The following is a 23,779-nucleotide window of genomic DNA, read 5'->3' as shown; positions in this document are numbered from 1 at the left end:
CTTCGTTCATCTTTCCCTTGATCCTGAAAAACATCCCCACAGCATGATGCTGCCACCACCGTGCTTCACTGTAGGGATGGTGCCAGGTTTCCTCCAGACAAGACGCTTGGCATTCAGGCCAAAGTGTTCAATATTAGTTTCATCAGACCATAGAATCTTGTTTCTCATTGTCTGAGAGTTTTTAGGTGCCTTTTGGCAAGCTCCAAGCAGGCTGTCATGTGCCTTTTACTGAGGAGTTGTTTCCATCTGGCCACTCTACCATAAAGGCCTGATTGGTGGTGTGATCCAGGGATGGTTGTCCTTCTGGAAGGCTCTCCCCCCTCCACATAGTAAATTTTGAGCTCTGTCAGAGTGACCATTGGGTTCTTGGTCACCTCTGTGACCAAGGCCCTTCTCCCCCGATTGCTCAGTTTGGCCAGGCGGCCAGCTGTAGGAAGAGTCTTGGTGGTTCCAAACATCTTCCACTTAAGAATGATTGAGGTCACTGTGTTCTTGGGGACCTTCAATGCTGCAGACATTTTTTGGTACCCTTCCCCAGATCTCTGCCTCAACACAATCCTGTCTCGGAGCTCTACAGACAATTCCTTTGACCTCATGGCTTGGTTTTTGCTCTGGCATGCACTGTAAACTGTGGGACTGTGAAGACAGAAGCTGGAGACGAGAAGCAAGTACAGGAAGTGAACATTTTAATGAAACACGAACAGAAACAGAATACAGACAGCGTCTGGACAGGGGAAAACAAAAACGACAATAATGCTGACACAGGGATGAAACAAAGGAAAGCACAGATGTGTGTAATGATGGTGACAGGATTGCGTAATGAAGGGCAGCCTGGTGCCCTCAGGGCCTGAGAGGGGAAGCGGGAGCAGGCGTGACAGGGACCTTGTATATACAGGTGTGTCTAATGCCTGCTAAACGTTATGTTTCTTTCATTTGATGGCATTGTGAAAGATGTCTTCAGTGATCACACGTTTGATAACACATAGGATAGGGTTTTAATGGGTAGAGCAAGTGTATTGCCAATGTGAAAACAGTGTAAGGTACTATAACTTCTTCCATTTACTGTAGCATACTACATTCAAAGGGCAATTTTAAAACAGGGTCCTGAATTTCTTTGCTATTGTATTAACTGGTTGTTAAAATAACTAAATTGAGAAGATATCATTGTTGTGTTTTGGTGATTAAGCCAATGTACTCATTATATTTCACAGTACACTTACAGGACCTTCAGAAGGTATTCATTCATTTACGTACAGTACCAGTAAAACATTTGGACATACCTACTCATTAAAGGGTTTTTCTTTATTTTTACTATTTTCTACATTGTAGAATAATAGTTAAGACATCAAAACTATGAAATAACACATATGGAGTCATGCAGTAACCAAAAAAGTGTTAAAAACATCTAAATATATTTCATATTTGAGATTCTTCTAAATAGCCTGTCAGGCCCTGATCTGTTTCACCTGTCTTTGTGATTGTCTCAACCTCCTCCAGGTGTCGCTTATTTTCCCCAGTGTATTTATCCTTGTGTTTCCTGTCTCTCTGTGCCAGTTCGTCTTGTATGTTTCCAAGTCAACCAGCATTTTTCCCGTTCTCCTACTTTTTCGAGTGCTCCCGGTTTTGACCCTTGCCTATTTCTGGACTTTACTTGCCTGCCTGACCATTCTGCCTACCTTGACTTACGAGCCTGTCTGCCACTCTGTATCTCCTGGACTCTGATCTGGATTTGACCTTTTGCCTGTCCAGGACCATTCTCTTGCCTATTCCTTTGGATTAATAAACATTGTAAGACTCCAACCATCTGCCTCCTGTGTCTGCATTTGGGTCTCACCTTGTGCCTTGATAAGCCACCCATTACCTTGATGACAGCTTTGCAAAATCTTGTCATTCTCTCAACCAATTTCACATGGAATGCTTTTCCAAAAGTCTTGAAAGAGTTCCCACGTATGCTGAGCACTTGTTGGCTGCTTTTCCTTCACTCTGCGGTACAACTCATCCCAAACAATCTCAATTGGGTTGAGGTCAGGTGATTGTGAATGCCAGGTTATCTGATGCAGCACTCCATCACTCTCCTTCTTGGTTAAATAGCCCTTACACAGCCTAGAGGTGTGTTGGGTCATTGTCCTGTTGAAAAACAAATGATAGTTAAGCGCAAACCAGATGGGATGGCGTATCACTGCAGAATGCTGTGGTAGCCATGCTGGTTAAGTGTTTCTTGAATTCTAAATAAATCATTGACAGTGTCACCAGCAAGCATCCCCACACCTCCTCCGTGCTTCATGGTGGGAACCACACTCGGAGATCATCTGTTCACCTACTCTGCATCTAACAAAGACACTGCAGTTGGAACTAAGAATCTCAAATTTGGACTCATCAGACCAAAGGACAGATTTCCACCGGTCTAATGTCCATTGGTCGTGTTTCGTGGCCCAAGTAAGTCTCTTCTTATCATTACTGTCCTTTACTAGTGGTTTATTTGCAGCAATTCGTCCATGAAGGCCTGATTCCTGCTGTGTCCTCTGAACAGTTGATGGTGAAATGTGTCTGTTATTTGAACTCTGTGAAGCATTTATTTGCGGTGCAATCTGTGGTGCAAGGTAACTCTAATGAACTTATCCTCTGCAGCAGAGATAATTCTGGGTCTTCCTTTCTTGTGGCGGTCCTCATGAGAGCCAGTTTCAACATGGCGCTTGATGGTTTTTGCGACAGCACTTGAAATCTTCCGGATTGACTGACCTTCATGTCTCAAAGTAATGATGGACTGTCGTTTCTCTTTGATTATTTGAGCTGTTCTTGCCATAAAGGGTACTTGTTTTTTTAGCAAGTAGGGCTATCTTCTGTATACCAACCCTACCTTGTCACAACACAACTGATTGACTAACGCGTTACAAATGAAAGAAATTCCGCAAATTAACTTTTTAACAAGGCACACCTGTTCATTGAAATGCATTCCATTTGACTACCTCATGAAACTGGTTGAGAGAATGCCAAGAATGTGCAAAGCTGTCAAAGGCAAAGGGTGGCTACTTTGAAGAATATAAAAAATATTTAGATTATTTATTTATTTATTATTTTGTGTTATTTCATCATTTTGATGTCTTCACTATTATTTTACAATGTTGAAAATAGTAAAAATAAAGAAAAACCCTTGAATGAGTAGATGTTTCCAAACTTTTGACTGGTTCTGTAAGTATTCACACCCCTGAGTCAATACTTTGTTGAAGCACCTGTGGCAGTGATTACAGCTGTGCGTCTTTCTGGGTAAGTCTCTAAGAGCTTTGCACACCTGGATTGTACAATATTTGCCCGTTATTCTTATAAAATATCTTCAAGCTCCGTCAAGTTGGTTGTTGATCATTGCTAGACATCCATTTTCACGTCTTGGCACAGATTTTCAAGCCAATTTAAGTCAAAACTGTAACTAGGCCACTCAGGAACATTCCATGTCATCTTGATAAGCAACTCCATTGTATATTTGGCCTTGTGTGTTAGGATATTGTCCTGCTGAGTGGTGAATTCATCTCTGTGTCTAATGCAGACTGAACCAGGTTTTCCTTTAAGATTTTTGCTGTACTTAGCTCTATTCCGTTTCATTCATCCTAAAAAAAACTACCTAGTCCAAGCAGACCCATAACATGATGAAAATATGAAGAGTGGTACTCAGTTATGTGTAGTGTTGGATTTGCCCCAAACATAATGCTTTGCCCCAAACAAAGTACATTTTTTGTAGTTTTACTTTAGTGCCTTATTGCAAACAGGATGCATGTTTTGCAATATTTTTATTCTGTACATGCTTCTATCTTTTCACTCTGTCAATTAGGCTAGTATTGTGGAGTAACTACAATGTTGTTGATCCATCCTCAGTATTCTATCACAGCCACTAAACTCTCTAACTGTTTTAAAGTCACCATTGGCCTGTATCTTTGCAGTGACTGGGTGTATTAATACACCATCCAAAGTGTAATTAATAATTTCACCATGCTCAAAGGGATATTCAATGTTTTTTTACCCCCATCTACCAATAGGTGCCCTTCGTTGCGAGGCATTGGAAACCCTCCCTGGTCTTTGTGTTTGAATCTGTGTTTGAAATTCACTGCTCGACTGATATACCTTACAGATGCAGTAACTGTATGTGTGGGGTACAGAGATGAGGTAGTCATTCAAAAATCATCTTAAACACTATTATTGCACACAGAGTGAGTCCATGCAACCTATCTGACTTTTACTCCTGAACTTATTTAGGCTTGCCATAATAAAGGGGTTGAATACTTACTGACTTCAAAACATTCCAGCTTTTCATTTTGAATTAATTTGTAAAAATGTCTAAAAACAAAATTCCACTTTGACATTCTATGTGTAAGCCAGTATTGTGTGTAGGCCACTGACACATATCAATTGAATCCATTTTCAATTCAGGCTGTGAATACTTTCTGAAGGCACTGTATATTTTTGATCAATGGTTGTGTGGTGAAAGATGACTACAAACACAATTAATGCACAATAAAAGGTTTTGAACGTATGACTGTCTGTATGACTGTCCACGTTATAACTGTTAACAGTTTGGAGTTTTGCACTAAGAGCTTTGAACATTCCCCACGTACTTGTGAAAATAGTACCAAAGCAATTTTTAAAAATGTATTACATTGTAAAAGATGTCTTCAATAATGACATGTTTGATCACACATGGGATAGAAATGATGGAAATGTCATTGCTTACTGTGAAAACAGTTTAATGTACTTTAATTTACAGTGTTGTAGCATACTACATTCAAAAGTCAATTTTGAAATGTGTCTTAACCTTTTTGCTATTGGATGAACTGGTTGTTAAAATAACTAAATTGAGAATATATTGTATCAGTATGTTGTGTTTTGGGGATGAAACCAATGTACTCATTATAGTTCACAGTACACGTATAATGAACAAAAATATAAACGCAACATGTAAAGTATTGGTCTCATGTTTAAGGAACAAAAATAAAAGATCCCAGGAATGTTTGTCAAATTTTGTGCACAAATTTGTTTACATTCCTGTTAGTGAGCATTTCTCTTTTGCCAAGATAATACAGGTGTGGCATATCAAGAAGTTGATTAAACGGCATGATCCTTACACAGATGCACCTTGTGCTGCGGACAATAAATGACCACTCTAAAATGTGCAGTTTGGTCACACGACCCAATGCTATATATGTCTGAAGTTTTGAGGGAGGGTGCAATTGGCATGCTGACTACACGAATGTCCACCAGACCTGTTGCCAGATAATTGAATGTTCCTTTCTCTACCATAAGCAACATTGTTTTTGAGAATTTGGCAGTACTTCCAACCGGCCTCACAACCACAGACCACGTATAACCACGCCAGCCCAGGACTTCCACATCCAGCTTCTTCACCTACGGAATACCTGAGACCAGCCACCCGGTCAGCTGATGAAACTGAGGAGTATTTCTGTCTGTAATAAAGCCCTTTTGTGAGAAAAAACTCATTCTGATTGGCTGGGCCTGGCTCCCCAGTGGGTCATGTGAAATCCATAGATTAGGACCAAATGAATTGATTTAAATTGGCTGATTTCCTTAAATGAACTGTAACTCAGTAAAATTGTTGAAATTGTTACATGATGCGATTATATTTTTGTTCAGTGTACATTTTGGGTCAATGGCTGTGTGGTGAAAGACGTCTACAAACAAAATGAATGGACAATGAAAGGTTTTGAATATAAGACTGGCTGTGTTACATGTTTTACCAGTTTGGAGTTTTTAAGAGTTTTGAAAATTCACCACATACTTGTGAAAATAGTACCAAAGCAGTAAAACAAAATTCATGGAAACAGAGACCTACCCTTTGCATGGCACTGTGCGCAAAAGCGGACTCGCAACAAAATGGTGTGGTCAAACAGTTTGGTCACATTTTGTCAGCTCATGTGGAGACCTAAATGGTACTTCAGGTCAAAAAGCCATTGAGGAGAATAAATCCGGTTTTAAAACTGGACCTCCTCCATCCTTGGGAGCATCTTTGTTGAAATAACAATGAATTGAGTGAGATTAATAGTTATAGCCTATACCTTATCATTGCATCAATATAATAAAATAGAAAGGCTATGTTAGCATTGCATCAATACCCACTCAATAGCAGTGTGTCCTTAGTTAACTAGTTGCTTTCCTGGAAAATGTCTTCCATAGGCCTACATGTAGATCTAGTGGGCTATATGCTACCTTTATTGTTTAGGCTACTCATCAAAGGTTTAATAAATGAAAGTGTGTCCAAATAGCATTTAATATATCAGACATTTTATTAGTACAACTGATTTCTATTACAAACAGATATTATAATGTATAGTCATTATTCACACAATATAGGAATGATATTCAAAGCACATTTGGTAGTGATTGATAGTTACGTTATAGTAACTTACTATATCTTAAAGGCCTGCAAAATTGTAATTTTACATTAAAATAATACGGAACTGTGTTGTTGAATATGTTTTGAGTCACCTGAAATGATAATTGAACACTTTACTCACAGTCTGTAATTCTATCACACAATCCAATGTAATCTGTTTTCCCAAGCATTGCAACTACTGAACTTTCTTGGCTAACAGAACAGACATTTTCACAGCCTAAATAAACCCAACTCTTTCAAGTTACAATTCCGAATAAACACTCTGTTTTGAGAAATTAGATTATCAAATATTTCTACCTCAATTTAAACTTCATTAATAATTATTATACTTACATAATCATTTAGGTATATTTTCAGTATCCATGAGAACATTGACACAACCATAGCTAAACTTCCGATCTCTGGTTGATGGCTACATTGTTATAAGTAATAATTCATATATTTTCCCACATTATTTCACTTGAATGATAAATGGAACACCTATACAAAATTTAGCCTGTCAATACTGAAACCATAATAAAACATTAAAAAAATTATTCCAGACAGATCAATTCATGTCTCTCTCTAAAACCATCAACATTTAAAACGAGCCTATTGCACAAAAACATATTTTCGGCCCATAAAATACAGGTATAGTAACAGTTACAGGTATATATTTCACATTCTTAATTTCTCACAATTATGAGCAAAGCCCTCATGTTGATTGTTTAAAGGCCCAGTGCAGTCAAAAATGTGATTTTTCTCTTTGTTTTATATATATATATATATCCACACCATGTGGTTGGAATAACACTGTGAAATTGTGAAAATTAAGATAATGTCCTTTTAGTGTAAGAGTTGTTTGGAAAGACCACCTGAAATTTCAGCCTGTTTTGGTGGGATGGATGGAGTTTTGGCCTACCTGGAGGACATCACCAGGCGGTAAATTAGTTAATAGACCCATAAGACAGAGAGTTCCAGTTTTCCGCTCCTCACTCAGACCACTCCCAGACTGTCCTAGCTAAATTCTTGCATGAGAAATTGCTCTAAGAAGCAATTTTTGTTTATTTTTGACAATTTTTAATTAAAACAATCACAGTATTGTAAGGTACTTAATTGTTACCCAGAAATTATTTGATATTGAGATAAAAACGGCTGCATTGGATCTTTAAGACAAAAGTGCTAAACAGTGTTTCAGATCTTGAGTCAGGAACATGCCAGGATACACTTGAGCTACACCGAAGGATCTCTGACAGGTTTTTGCAGGAAACAAACTTTTTTACAATATATCATTTTTGCAATTAATCAATTTGCTATTGACAGACTAAATGTCGGTGTAAATGCAGTCTGGAAAATAGGAAAGGGTAAGAGTGAGGGATTTTATTAATCTAATCTCACATATAAAGCAAAAATACAGTGATATAGTGAAATATATTATTATATTAGAAATACAAAGTAGTATAAGTCATTAATTTATAGGGTTAGCCACACAGCTACAACAGCCATCTTAGCCGATTACCAGAACGCCCCTAAGGTTGACAGAACATGATTATATATATATATATATATATATATATATATATATATATATATATATATATATATATATATATATATATATATATATATATATATATTTATATACACATATACATAATATACACACCACAATAATATATAAATCATTACAGGATATTTTGAGCCAAAGAGAGACAATCACTGTCAGTGCAGTTTAGGCTCAAAACATCCAGAAATCATGTACATGTCACAATATCCTCAATAATGTCATGATATAAAAGAGACTATGTAGAGAGAATACAGTGTCTTCAGAAAGTATTCACACCCCTTGACTTTTTCCACGTTGTTGTGTTACAACCTGAATATAAAATTGATTACATTGAGATGTTGTGTCACTGGACTACACAATATCCCATAATGTCAAAGCGGAATTATGTTTTTAATTTTATTTTACAAATTAAAGAAAAATGATAAACATGACATTTCTTCAGTCAATAAGTATTCAACCCATTTGTTATAGCAAACCTAAATAAGTTCAGGAGCAAAAATGTGCTCAACAAGTCACATAAGTTGCATGGACTGTGTGCAATAATAGTGTTTAAGATGATTTTTGAATGACTACCTAATCTCTGTACCTCACACATACAATTATCGGTAAGGTACCTCGGTCGAGCAGTGAATTTCAAACACAGATTCAACCACAAAGACCAGGGAGGTTTTCTAATGCCCCACAAAGAAGGGCACCAATTGGTAGATGGGTTTTGAAAAAAAGCAGACATAGAATATCCATTTGAGCATGGTGAAGTTATTAATTACACTTTGGATAGTGTATCAATACACCCAGTCACTACAAAGGTACAGGCGCCCTTCCAAACTCAGTTGCCAGAGAGGAGGGAAACAACTCAGGGATTTCCCCATGAGGCCAATGGTGACTTTAAACAGTTACAGAGGTTAATGGCTATGATAGGAGAAAAGTGAGGATGAATCAACCACATTGTAGTTACTCCACAATACTAGCCTAATTGACAGAGTGAAAAGAAAGAAGCCTGTACAGAATTACAATATTCCAAAACATGCATCATGTTTGTCCTTAATACAAAGTGTTATGTTTTGGGCAAATCTAATACAACACATTATTGAGTACCACTCTCCATATTTTCAAGCATCGTGGTGGCTGCATCATGTTATGAGTATGCTTGTAATCGTTAAGGACTGGGGAGTTTTCAGGATAAAAAAAATAAACAGAAGGGAGCTAAACACAGGCAAAATCCTAGAGGGAAACCTGGTTCAGTCTGCTTTCCACCAGACACGGGGAGGTTAATTCACCTTTCAGCAGGACAATAACCCAAAACACAAGGCCAAATCTACACTGGAGCTGCTTACCAAGAAGACAGTGAATGTTCCTGAGTGGTCGAGTTACAGTTTTGACTTAAATCTACTTGAAAGTATATGGCAAGATCTGAAAATTGTTGTTCTAGCAATGATCAACAACCAATTTCACAGGGCTTGAAGAATTTTGAAAAGAGTCATGTGCAAATGTTGCACAATCCAGGTGTGGAATGCTCTTAGAGACTTACCCAGAAAGACTCCTAGCTGTAATCACTGCCAAAGGTGCTTCAACAAAGTATTGACTCAGGGGTGTGAATACTTATGGAAATTAGATATGTTTGTATTTCATTTACAATACATTTGCAAAAATGTCAAAAAACATGTTTTCACTTTGTCATTATGGGGTATTGTGTGTAGAGGGGCGAGAAAAATGTATTTTTTAATCAATTTTGAATTCAGGCTGTAACAAGACAACATTTGGAATAAGGGGTATGAATACTTTCTGAAGGCACTATATAGGCTATATAGAGGCTTGATGTTGACTGATAAATTGATTTGCATTAATGACCATGTAACACTGTCAAATCAACAAATGTTCAAGAAAATTGCTCTCTACAACAACATAGCCTACAGCACTAGTGGTTACCAGTCTATTTCTGTTGATGGCAACTCCTACACCGATGTCATGCCAAAGACTTTTGGCTCAGAAAGATTGTAGTATTGTTGAATGCTGAGAATAGTCTGCCACGCAATCACTGCTGTACTACCACTGAGAGAATGAAGTAAATTAACACATAAAAGGGGCTAAGACATCTATAGCTAAAGAAAGGGATTGCAGCTGATATGAGTGCTACAATGGACAAAGTGTGCTTAACTCGGATTTACACTTAGATTCTAGCATAGCTGTATGCTGCTAATTTATAAATTGACAACTTGTCCATTGTTATTGCCCCACACTACACCGCATTAGCTAATGCTAACAAAAACCTGTCGATAAATGGAACACAGGAAAACCTTACAATGTCAAATAGTTCTAACTACAGTGGCCTAAATGTTCGAAAAGGTTCGTCTAAATAAGTGGAGGTAGTAAGACATTGACATCACAAAATACTCTTAAACATGATCTATTAAATCTATCGCTTATTGAAATCAGAAACACAGTGCATGACGATGTATTGCGAATGACATGATCAGAAAATGTATATATTTCTTGTTGTTTCACACGTAAAGTACACAACTACATGACTCTAGCAGGCAGATTATAAAAATAAACCTAAAGCTATCATTGTGCTGGGTCAGGCCTCTGTGTGTGAAAAAACAGGTGGTTTGGCTCCATTGTGAATTGGCACAGTTTGTCAGTGGGATGTCAGCTATCCAGTTCCTGCCTGTTGTGTTTGGTGGGGAATGAGCAGAACACATGTTCTATGTGGGTAGATAGAGAGCAGGATGGGCAATGGCTCAGGTGGCGTAGCAGCAATGGACCAGCTTCTGTCTCCAAACCAGGATCCTCTCTCTCATTTCAGTCCTCTCATTTCTCTCTCTCAATCTCTCACACCACCGTGCTGACAGAGGGGTCTGACAAGTTGAGCTGGCCTGTGATGTCCGTGGGATAAGGCTGCAGAGAGTATGGGAAGAATACAAAATAGAACAAATTATTTCATCTGTACTCACATCATATATATTCACGGTGCATACAACACAACAAATGTTATGTAACATGATTATGTCATACATTTCATCAAGTCCCCCCTCAAGGCAGTGTTTGCCTGTGATTCGGAATGGTTGTTTGGACAGATCAAGCTCAGCACCGCAGGGACCCTATGAACTGTGCATGCTGATCAATAAACAAAGCAAGGTCACAGATGTGAGACTAAGCTACAGTGTTGTTGCCAAGTAACTGGATTTTTTCCCCGCTGTATGGTATTGATTTATACAGAGACGTGTTGTCCCAGCCCATTTAGCATATTTTGCCTGCAAGTGTAATATGGATTTTCAAATGAATGCTAAATGTCATACCCTGACATTTTGGAGCACAGAACACAATTTATCATCAGTGATGGGAAGAATTTTCAGTTTGGTGTTACAAAGGGTCTATGAAAGGGCCTATCCTCAGTTACCATGGAAACTGACATGATAATATCCAGGCACAGATGTTTTTGTCCTGCTGAGAAATAGTTAATTTCACCACGGATTACCAATTACCATCGTATAAAAGTGATTATAATGCTGTCGATGAAAGACATGAAGCTTAAAAAAAGTTTTATTGTGTCAAGTATTCTTGTTGTGACCAAGAAATCCTTAAAGGAAATGTAAAAAGTTGACATGATATTCCACGAAAATGAGATTGTACCAAGGGTACAACGTTGTGGAACGTTATGATAGAGATAATCTACTGTATGTAGAATAAACATGCCTTTCTGACATGTAGAATAAGGAAACACATCAGTTTTATTCATGGCATTTCTATCTGCGACGTTCAACAACATTTGACTACTGAGCATGTGTGACCTCACTGTTTCCAATGCCATTACAATTTTAGGTACAGCTTCACATTCCGAATCATAGCTCACAGCACCTCCTGCCAACAGACAGGCGAACAGCATGACAACAGTCTACACCAGTGTTTCCCAACCCTGGTCCTCGTATACCCCAACAGTACACATTTTTAGTTTAACCCTGGACAAGCACACCTGATTCCACTTGTCAACTAATCATCAAGCCCTCAATAAGATGAATGAGGTGTGTTTTCCCAGGGCTACAACAACAATGTGTACTGTTGGGGGTACTCCAGGACCAGGGTTGGGAAGCACTGGTCTTCTCCACAACAACCAAGGAGGTGGAAAGAAGCAGTGTGGCATATGGTGTGGATACCGATACTCACAATCCATTTGAAATCCATTTATAAATAAACACTGATATAAAATAATAGGATGGTTACAACAAAAATAAATGGGTCAATTCCAATAAAAAGTGTAGGATTTTTTTGTGGGTAGTTTTAGGCTACCTATTTTTATCACTAAATAATAATACAAAATTAATATAAAAATAAAATTGGATTGATTGTCTACAGAGACAGGGCTCGGGAAGATTGACAAACTGCTTTGGATGGCACAACCTGGAGGCAAAAAGTAAAACAAAATAAACTGTTTTTGAAATGACTAAAATGTTCAGCTGACAATACCAATGCTCAACGGACTGGAATACACTCCAATCCTCTGTCTAGACTTTGTAGCCTGGTGCTCCAAGTCTGTTTGTGCTTCAGCCAAGTAAGTCCTCTCTGAGTTCATCCATTGTCACACCAAACATGTATGGCATCACAAAGAGTTAGCTACGGCACACCAGGCTATTATAAAACTACATTCAGTATGAATCCTGCTACAGTAACCATATTTACAGTATTCATGTGTCCATATACAGTTCTAGGACTCATGGAACAAACGTGTTGAGCTCTGGGTAATCTAGTATAGAAATGATTGTCATTAAATGACCAAGTATTCAACATAAAAACGTTTGTTTGAGATTTATCATCAGGACAATACGCAATCCACAAGGACATAAATGGCATGCATATACAGTGCCTTGCAAAAGTATTCATCCCCCTTGGCGTTTTTCCTATTTTGTTGCATTACAACCTGTAATTTAAATGGATTTTTATTTGGATTTTATGTAATGGACATACACAAAATAGTCCAAATTGGTGAAGTGAAATGAAAAAAATTACCTGTTTCAGAAAATTTAAAAATAATAATAATTGAAAAGTGGTGCATGCATATGTATTCACCCACTTTGCTATGAAGCCCCTAAATAAGATCTGGTGCAACCAATTACCTTCATAAGTCACATAATTAATTATATAAAGTCCACCTGTGTGCAATCTAAATGTCACATGATCTGTCACACGATCTCAGTATACATACATCTGTTCTGAAAGGCCCCAGATTCTGCAACACCACTAAGCAAGGGGCTCCACCAAGCAAGCGGCACCATGAAGAACAAGGAGCTCTCCAAACTGGTCAGGGACAAAGTTGTGGAGAAGTACAGATCAGGGTTGGGTTATAAGAAAATATCAGAAACTTTGAACATCCCACGAAGCACCAATAAATCCATTATTAAAAAATGGAAAGAATAGGACACCACAATAAACCTACCATGAGAGGGCTGCCCACCAAAACTCACAGACCAGGCAAGGAGGGCATTAATCAGAGAGGCAACAAAGAGACCAAAGATAACCCTGGAGGAGCTGCAAAGCTCCACAGCAGAGATTGGAGTATCTGTCCATAGGACCACTTTAAGCCATACACTCCACAGAGCTGGGCTTTACAGAAAAGTGGCCAGAAAAAAAGCCATTGCTTAAAGAAAAAATAAAGGCATGTGGGAGACTCCCCAAACATATGGAAGAAGGTACTCTGGTCAGATGAGACTAGAATTGAGCTTTTTGGCCATCAAGGAAAACGCTATGTCTGGAGCAAACCCAACACCTCCCATCACCCCGAGAACACCCTCCCCACAGTGAAGCATGGTCGTGGCAGCATCATACTGTTGGGATGTTTTTCATCGGCAGGGACAGGTAAACTGGTCAGAATTGAAGGAATGATAAATACAGGGAAAATCTTGAGGGAAACCTGTTTCAGTCTTCCAGAGATTTGAGACTGGGACGGAGGTTCACTTTCCAGCAGGAAAATGACCCTAAGCATACTGCTAAAGCAACACTCAAGTGGTTTAAGGGGAAACATTTTGGAATGGCCTATTCAAAGACCAGTCCTCAATCTAATTGAGAATCTGTGGTATGACTTAAAGATTGCTGTGCACAGGTGCAACCCATCCAACTTGAAGGAGCTGGAGCAGTTTTCTTTGAAGAATGTACAAAAATCCCAGTGGCTTGTTGTGTCAAGCTTATAGAGACATACCCCAAGAGACTTGCAGCTGTAATTGCTGCAAAAGGTGGCTCTACAAAGTATTGGCTTTGGGGGGGGATGAATACTTATGTACGCTCAAGTTTTCAATATTTTGTCTTATTTCTTGTTTGTTTCACAATAAAAAATATTTTGCATCTTCAAAGTGGTAGGCATTATTTCAAGGTTGTAAGGCAACAAAATAGGAAAAATGCCAAGGGGAGTGAATATTTTCATAAGCCACTGTATTATATTATATCTCTTTTCATTCCTAGCAGCATTTGTTGATTGAAACACTACTACAAGTAAATATTGTTTGGTCAAACACACTCGACAGGAGATCCCTTAAAATGGAAAGTCTGTGGAAAGAAAAGAGAATGTAAAGTCTGTTACCCGGTGCATTTGGCTTTTTCTTGGCCATTATTTTTGTCATGAAAGGAAACAAACACACAAAATGTGACACACACAAAGGAAGGTGCAGCACAGACCAATCAGTGATAGGAGACAAACAAACATACACAACTAAAAAGGAGAGCACAAACCAAAATGGTGTCTAGTTTAGCCACAGGAGAAAGACCAGCATAAGAACTAGCACTTGTATCCCTTTGCATAGTAGTCATTAAAAACACCTTTTTTTATCAAAGAAAACGAAAGCCCTTAGCTTCAGACTGCCTACTCATGCTCATATCGATTTCCTTCTTTTGGTTTTGGACAAATGTCTCGATGGTTTATCGATGACTGACTGACAGACACGTGGCCATGACTGTAACTCCATGTGTGAGGGTGACTGACACCAGCCTGGAATGAAACGTTTTGCGAGAAGAGATGACAGAAGAGAGAGAAAAAAGGATGAGGTAAAGGAAGAGAGGAAGAGAGAGAATTACAAGGGAGGGTGTAATTTCCTTCAACTCCTTACCGTGTCTTTGGAGGACCTACGTCTCTTGATGTTGGAGGCCAGGTTGGTACTGATGGACCTAAAAGAGGTTTTCTGTTTGGAGTCAGGCTCTGCTCTATCACTTTTCCTATCCTAAAATAAATATATATGTAGAAACATTATTGGTGTTCCCTGATGAAGGAGTGTGTTTGGTCTCAGTGCCCCCCCACACACACACATTACTACATTACTGTACACCAAAACTGCAGAGTAACTTGCAGAGTAGTTACACTACTCTCTATTTCAATTACCAGCTTTAATATGGTTCCGTATCTCATGTCCACTTTCTGTCTACACCCAATGCCATGTGGACATATAAAGTATCCTAGAATTGGAGCCGGGTTACTATTAAAATCTGGGTATATTTCTCCTGGCTACTTTTTGAGGACTGCCTCGGATGGCATGGCACAGTAAAATAAGAACCATCCATGGTTATTTTACTTCAAGACCAAAAGCAAAAGCGTGAGCAAAAGAAAATGAGCTAAAACGAATGCAATAAAGACAACAATAAGGCAAAGCAAAACATTTTTAGGGGGGGGGGCTGGTTATACAATGATCAGTAAGAACAGTAAGGTCCCTTTGCGTTCTACCACCACTAGCATAATGGCGTTTCTCCCACGACAAAGAGAGCGATGAAGACTAAGAGGAGCAGGGGAAGTAAATTTTGGTAGTGGGTGTGACTTCAACCAGAAAACATGCAGTGCAGGAAAACCAAAAGGGATACAGTATGTAGAATGAGTGGTATGATGTCGAACCTATAGGCCAGCACTGTCCCACATGAACTTGTGTCTTCTTGGTGGCTATAATCCCCTAATAGTCCTTGACTCCTCAAAAAGCATGGACCAGTTCAATTCCACATAACAGATAAGGGAGTCTGATTGTAAATAGCTAAATACTGTATATTGCTTTGTGATTTGTTTTAGATGTCTAAATCATTTGGAACATTCTTTTCACGTTTTACCCTTTGAAACACAGTATATCAGTATATTCAAGAGATTATTACATCCAGGATATCAACAACAACAGTGAAATCATTGCAGAATCCCCCTTTACAATCTCCACAATTGTGTTCATCTCCTTTTCATTGCAACCTTCTCAGACCGTTCACCATTGAATGAGGTTGCTCAACAACACCGCCTTCTTCAGAGGGCTGTCTGGAATCGTTTGAAATGCTAATACAGCCCGAGGACAGGCGACTAGTCATGCATTTCAAATATGGGGAGAAATATAGTTGGTCGAAAAGCATACAGTACATGTAGTGCACCTGAAATTAGGACACGTTTTTTAAAATATGGACATGTACACCCTTCATACATTTGGCTTAGAGTATAAATCACACATAAATCAATAATACATCATTCAGTCAAAAGCAGTGCATCCATCTTTTAACATAATGAGAATTTGTACAGTATTCATTTGACCTTACAACAATACACAGTGGCCCAGTGGATATGTCCCAAAACAAATATTAGCCGGCCTTGCTTGTGTTTTTCGCCTTCCATAGAAAACAATACCGAATACAACATCTAAAGGAGATCTATTTAGACTTGTTTACCTCACGGCTCAGTAGTCGAAAGAACAAGACAATTTGTCAAAGCTTCAAAGAGCAGTAAGTGCTCTCTCCGTTGAACTGAACAAGGAAATGCTTTTACTGTTGTCACAGCCTGATCTATTTGACTTGTCCTTGTTTTTGTATGCACCCCCCTCCAGGTGTCGCCCATCTTCCCCGCTTATCCCCTGGGTAGTTATACTTGTGTTTTCTGTCTGTCTGTGCCTGTTCGTCTTGTTTATTCAAGTCGACCAGCGTTTTGTGTCTCAGCTCCTGCTTTTTCCAGTCTCTCTTTTCCCACCCTCCTGGTTTGACCCCTGCCTGTCCTGACTCCGAGCCCGTCTGCCTGACCTTGAGCCTGCCTGCCGTCCTACACCTTTGCCCCTACTCTGGATTATCGACCCCTGCCTGCCTTGACCCATTGTTTGCCTGCCCCTGTTGTTACAATAACACAGTCTACACTTGGGTCTTACCTGAAACCTGATAACTGTACTATTGTAATTGGGGGCCCTATAGTAATGGTCCTATGGCTGGTAGTGTGTGGGAGTGCCCGACCCAATGTTATGGCCTCTGGCACAAGCAGGCGAGGACTTGCAGCAAAATTCACCTCATTGTTGTCCATTGAGATAGAAAACACTTCAAATGAAACTGCTATTTTTATTATCTTCCCCAAACAGCTTGCATCAGTCTAAACAATCTGTCAACACTGAAAATCAAGTTTATTTTGGTGAGAAGTTATACACAGGCATCTAATGTTGGTGCCTCTGCTTTCAACTGGTAGTGTACCCCGAATATAGTACTCACAGATGACAGAAAGTTAAAGGCCACTAGCTTTGGTCCCATCGCGAAATGACAACAAGTTGCTTCTGGTCTGCAACTACTAGAGGAAAGCATACTAACGCTTTGGACCAGAGAACATTTTCATGAAATGAGATTCACATTAGCTGGTCCCACTTGACACAATCGTCAACGTAATTAAGAAATATATAGCTCAAGTTCAACCTTCACATTTTACAACCAATTAGACCATGTTTAGAAAAAAAAGGTTTCTCTAAACTGTTGGAGGGTTTAATCAGTGGCTGGGAGCATTGCATGCTACTACAGAGTCTTATATGGCTTGTTTTGTTTAGCTTGAGTTGGGTCGGTGATCACCAGTACATAGTACCGGCACCTTGAATATCGTCTTAAAAAAATATCATGAGCACTGGCACCTATTTCAGATCCACTTCAAGCACTGGCTTGTACAATATGGATTATATGGTGTGTCAACCAAAGCTAGCCCGCTAAGCCTTTCAAGACACAAAAGGCCAAAGTCCTGTTACTTTCCGATCCCCCTTTACAAACAGTACATGGACATGATGTGCGTCAAGAGAGACCATTGACCAGGAGATGCTTGGCTGCCACCCGTTGTGCTATTCAGTAGCCTAGCCCTTTAGTGAGAGAGCTGGGCCCAGTGTGCATCTGGCTGACTGTACAGCAACATCAGAGCTTCCTGGTGCCCCACTGCACTCACCCGGGGTGCACTGCCCCGGTGCACCCCCCCACTGCACTCCCCCACTCTGCCCTTCACAGAGAGAGAGGGGTGGGGGAAGGGGGTCATCATACCCTCCAGCCAGGGGACCGGCCATGTCCTTGTGCGCTCAGACACACAGCAGCAGAAGACGAGGATAATGAAATCAGTCCTTTCACAGGTGCTGGGGAGTGTGCTGTACGTATGCATGTGGAGCTGCAAATATCCTCGCAGCTGTTTGTTACATTCATGTTTTGGGAGGGATTTTTAGCTTGTCTGGTAGGCTGGAGTGCAAAAAAACATGGATCTCTCCTTATAAGCCATTTCCAAATTTAGAGAAGTAGTATGCAGCCAGCTCAATTTCTATAATACTGTAGTACACCCAACTAGCTCTGTGGAAGGTTATAATTGAACTTTTTCTAATCCTGTCCATATGAATCACTCACCAATGAATCACTCGCGGTTACCTGCGACAATTTCAAAATACATGGAAAAAAGGTAGAATAATTACTGAATTGGCGAAGGCAAAGAATTTAATTAGATTTCAACAACAGACTATAAGTCTATCCCCAGTTAAGTTTATTATTATTATTTTTTTTACAACCGCTTACCGGATTTACTAAGATCCCCACTGGCCGCATTAGTTAGATCCAGATGTGGCTTGCGAGTTGCGAGTTTGAGACCCTACTCTACAGGATGTTGTCTGATGTGCTGCCCTGTTGGGGCCTGTGTGTGAAGACGGGCAGATCATACCTGTAGGTTCTTCCTCCATACGTTGACCGCAGCGAAGGCCAGCTGCATCTGCTTCCTGCGGGCATCTTTGTGGCGCTTATACGCAATCTCAATAAAGATGAGGAAGATTCCAGCAACGATACCCCCAGCAACCAACATGAACACACCTGTTAGGAGACAATGTGGACATGCCAACCTGTTACTTTACTGCCTGCGGTGCACAGGCCATACTATTAACCCAAGTCACCAGTGGCCCCTGCGTCCTCCATGGAGAACCATTTTGAGCACAATGAACCTAATGACAATAATCTGTCAAACTTCTGCAGATTAAGAAATACCTTCACACCAATTTGAATACCTACACACCTGCTATAGACTAACGTTCTGGCTCACATAAGGGGGGGCTACTTCCTTACACACCGGTTTACTATTTGCATTTCCTCTCATTTCTGTATCATTATGGACTAAATTGGAGAACCGTACATACCTGCCATGTTCTCAAAAGTGAGGGTGGCCGGGGCATTACTCCTGGAGTCACACTCCTGGTATCTCACCCAGGTTTTATCTAGTTCCTCCATGAACCCATTCTCATGAGAGCTGTTATGGGAGAAGAGCCAGATCATACTTTAGGTTAGGTCTCAAACAGTAAATACTGACACAATACATAGAGTATACTATGGGGTGGTGTCCTGGACACACATTAGGCTTAGTGCTGGACTAAAAAGTTACAGTATTTCAATGGAGACTCTCCATTGACCATGCTTTTTAGTCTAGGACCAGGCTTAATCTGCATCCAGGAAACCACCCTTATTATAATATTGTATGGTAGCATGTTGCTTCAATAGTATCTTGTTGCTGGCCAATATTCACCTAAGAATGGACAGGGAAACGTTTTGCTTCCAAGGGCTGTCCTTCCTCATGCCTATGCCGAAGCCGGAGCGGAAGAACAGCTCTCCCGTTGTCACCAAGTCACACTTCTGTGATGCCTCAAACTCCAGGACGGCAGAGTCCCAGATGAACGCGTGCAGTTTGCTGAGGGAGGGAGGGACACGGACAACAGGGAAGAGGAGGAATGGATTGAATGAGTGTACGAAAATGCACAGTAGACAACCACATCATGTCATTATTGTCTTCCTCGTACTATTGCTCACCTGGGATAGCATACATACTGTACATTCAGCATTATGGCCTCCCCCATTGGAATTTTCAGTGTATTAAACCCCCACCCCCATCCTCTGGTGCTACCCCAGCTGTTGCTCACTTGTCGCGCACAGCTTGGATGGCCTCAGCAGCGCTTTCGTAGTTGTGCTTCTCCATGTGGCGGTACATGGTGCTCAACTCCACTTGGCGCCGGAAGTAGATGTCCACCGAACTCTGCTTCACTGTGGCGTAGATGAACTTGTCTGATGGGTTTCGCAGCTGAGACACAGAGACACAAACAGAGCCACAGCAGTCAGTCATCCTCCATGACTGTCCTTTACATGCGCTTTCACCCATAAAATATCTGCACTCAATGAATGTTGCTGTTGCTTATTTCCCCAGAATGCCATCAGCATTTCTTATCATTTTAAATTCATCTCAATCTTTCATTGATCCTAGGTGCATCAGGTGCATCTATTTTTTATATGTGTGTCTTTGTAATCACTGATGATGCTTGTGGTGATTTAAACAATTTCCCAAGTTGGGATCAATAAAGTACTACTACTACTCTACTCTACACTCCCTATACTGCCGACTTTCAATAATAGCTTTTCACCCAAGGTCTATTTGGGCCCTCTCTAAGAGTTCCTATTACCAAGAAGACTAAAATGAAGGAGAAGAAAGAGAGACGATTTAGCGAAAGACCGCCATCTTGTTAGCATTAGTCTTAACTCCAATGGGAATGCTAACCGTTCATTTTTAATAGGCAGCGTGGTGCATTCTGGGTCAAGGAGTGCATAAAAGACAACAGGGGGTACACATGGGTTCGCATTGCTAAAATTGCATTGCATACAGTACTGTAATGCGGTAAAATACAGTATACCATTTATGTAGCATAAGCTTTCATACAAAGTGACAACAGTGAGTCCACATATTCTCATATGTGACCCAAGTGGGAGTCAAACCCACAACTCTAACGCTGCTAGAGCCACACTTTTACGAACTGAGGCACGTACAGAAGAACTACAACAATACCATAATAATTCAATCAAACGTTGAATCTTAAATAGCCGCCTCTCCCTTTTTAATAGCAGGACAATGGCACACATTTCAGCAAATAAACCTGTTTAAAAAAAACACCGGTCTAAATAAATTGTTTACAAGGTTAACATGAATTACCATGAGTTGTTTACAAGGTTTATTGTTTGATTTGTTACAATAATCCTTTTTTATCGGCAGAAAGAAACTGCTAACCATTGGCTACTAACAGCTGACAACTGCTAGCTAACTGGCAAGCACAAAAACAGTCAACAACTTCGGGAGTACAGACCCCAATAAATGGTCCGATCGCCCCCAAATGGTGAATGAGAATAATGATTATGCTAAGGAAGTTTTTTATTTGAAATAAAGGAATACTAAGACAAAATAAATGTGATACAGTGTGTAAACTACACATTAGTGCAGGAAATGAACAAATTTAGAAAAATGCTGGAAGTGAATGCTGGAATTCAACAATTAAATATGCAAATGAGCAAAATATGCTAAATATGCATTAAGGAAATAGACGCCTGGCTCAAATAGAAGCCTGTCTTTAATATCCACCTGTTTAGTCCAGTGATTTAAGCAAATACTCTGGCTCTTCCTTTCCTATGGCAATCCTCACGAGAGCCAGTTTCATCATAGCGCTTGATGGTTTTTGCGACTGCACATGAAGAAACGTTCAAAGTTCTTACAATTTTCCAGATTGACTGACCGTCATGTCTTAAAATAATGATGGACTGTTGTTTCTCTTTGCTTATTTGAGCTTATTTGAGCTGTTCTTGCCATAAAATGGACTTATATATACCACCCCTATTTTGTCACAACACAACTGATTGGCTCAAACCCATTAAGGAAAGACATTCCACAAGTTAACTTTTAACAATGCACACCTGTTAATTGAAATTCATTCAAGGTGACTACCTCATGAAGCTGGTTGAGAGAATGCCAAGGGTGTGCAAAGCTGATATCAAGGCTAGGGTGGCTACTTTGAAGAATCTCAAATATAAAATATATTTTTGATTAGTTTAACACTTTTTTGGTCACTATATGATTCCATGTGTAATTCATAGTTTTGATGTATTCACTATAATTCTACAATGTAGAAAATAGTACAAATAAAGAAAAATCCTGGAATGAGTAGGTGTATTTTAAATACTGTATATTATTTAGTATATGTAAAGACAAGATTAAATCAAGAATAGTCTGATGGGTGACAATATTAGCCTATCAACTGTGAATTATATATTTACCGGGAAATTTGAGGCATTATCAAGTGCTTGTTAAATTGTGAATGAGAGACTGATCAAGTGTGTCCAGACTGTGCAAAAAAACTAAGCAGAGCTCATGCTTTTAATGCAACTTTTTTCAAACCATCAATCAGGCAAGTGCACAGATAGGACTCTACCTGTGCACATGCCCCTTTTCCCTTTCAGTCTCTAAAGCAACCTTTTGTTTTGGTATTTTGGTATTTCACGGCCCTGAGTACAATACAATACTGTAAAATTAATGAGAAAAAAATACGAAGATGTATGATTGCCATCCTCATGAGCTGACCACCCTCCATCAGGCCAAGGATGTGGCATGCAATGACACCAATCCAGACCAAATACTCACAACAGGCTTGATGCAAACGAATGCCTGCTAAACATTATGGTACTTTAATTTATTTAATTTGATTACGGTACACACATACTGAGTTTACCAAACATTAGGAACACCTTCCTAGGGATGCTGGCTCATGTTGACTCCAATGCGTCCCATAATTGTGTCAAGTTGGCTGGATGTCCTTTGGGTGGTGGACCATACACACAGGATACTGTTGAGCGTGAAAAACCCAGCAGCGTTGCAGTTCTTGACACAAACCAGTGCGCCTGGTTCTTAATGTTTTGTATACTTAGTGTATGTTGTAATTATATCTGAACAATGCATACACATTGATGCAAAAGTAGCTAAGATGGGGAGAGGTCTGTCCATAATAAAGCGCTGTTCTACCTTCATAAGAAATGCTATCAATAAAGCAGGTCCTACAGGCCCTAGTTTTGTCACACCTGGACTACTGCCCAGTCATGTGGTCAGGTGCAACAAAGAGGGACTTAGGAAAATTGCAATTGGCCCAGAACAGGGCAGCTCAGCTGGCCCTTAAATGTATGTGGAGTGCTATGTTGAATGCACGGAACTGTCTGTTTGAACTACTAGCACACAGCTCAGATATCCACGGATACCCCACAAAACATGCCACCAGAGGTCTCTTCACAGGCCCCAAGTTCCGAACAGACTATGAGAGGCGCACAGTACTAAATAGAGCCATGAGTACATGGAACTCTATTATACTTCAAATATCTAAAGCAAGCAGTAAAATCAGATTTTAAAAAACAGATAAAAATACACCTTATGGAACAGTAGGGACTATGAAGACACACATGATAAAATACGCACTATACACACACGTACACATGGATTTTGTGTTTGGATTTTGTGTTTGACATGTGGTAGTAGAGCAGTGGCCTGAGGGCACACACTTAATGTGTTGTGAAATCGGTTTTTAATTGTATATAACTGCCTTAATGTTGCTGGACCCAAGGAAGAGCTAATCGGAGTCTACAGTGCCTTTCGAAAGCATTCAGACCCCTTGACTTTTTCAAAACTTTGTTACATTACAGCCTTATTCTAAAAATAAATAAAAAATGTAATCCTCCACAATCTACACACAATACCCCATAATGACAAAGTGAAAACAGATTTAGATTTATTTTTGCTA

The 23,779-nt window shown here is 39.7% G+C and overlaps 1 protein-coding gene across 4 annotated transcripts in view; it reads right to left on the bottom strand.

Annotated features, from left to right (window-relative positions):
• Window positions 1-9,478: 9,478 nt before the first annotated feature.
• The window catches only part of grin1b (glutamate receptor, ionotropic, N-methyl D-aspartate 1b), a 70,368-nt gene continuing 56,067 nt past the window's right edge, over window positions 9,479-23,779 (bottom strand). For 2 of the 4 annotated variants that reach the window (XM_024418355.2, XM_024418356.2), the window contains 5 exons: window positions 20,102-20,259; window positions 19,711-19,872; window positions 19,328-19,437; window positions 18,862-19,007; window positions 9,479-10,838 (listed from right to left, as the gene is read on the bottom strand). In XM_024418355.2, the coding sequence (XP_024274123.1) occupies window positions 10,773-10,838; window positions 18,862-19,007; window positions 19,328-19,437; window positions 19,711-19,872; window positions 20,102-20,259 (642 nt within the window). In that variant the 3' untranslated portion in view covers window positions 9,479-10,772. Of the gene's footprint in view, window positions 10,839-14,910; window positions 15,143-18,861; window positions 19,008-19,327; window positions 19,438-19,710; window positions 19,873-20,101; window positions 20,260-23,779 lie in introns of those variants that run through there. The other 2 variants (XM_024418357.2, XM_024418358.2) reach the window with 2 other exon arrangements.

Source organism: Oncorhynchus tshawytscha, unplaced genomic scaffold, assembly GCF_018296145.1.
Source record: "Oncorhynchus tshawytscha isolate Ot180627B unplaced genomic scaffold, Otsh_v2.0 Un_contig_766_pilon_pilon, whole genome shotgun sequence".
Lineage (NCBI taxonomy): Eukaryota > Metazoa > Chordata > Actinopteri > Salmoniformes > Salmonidae > Oncorhynchus > Oncorhynchus tshawytscha.
The sequence above is the reverse complement of the archived record's forward strand: the minus strand, read 5'-3'. Positions and strand labels throughout refer to the sequence as shown.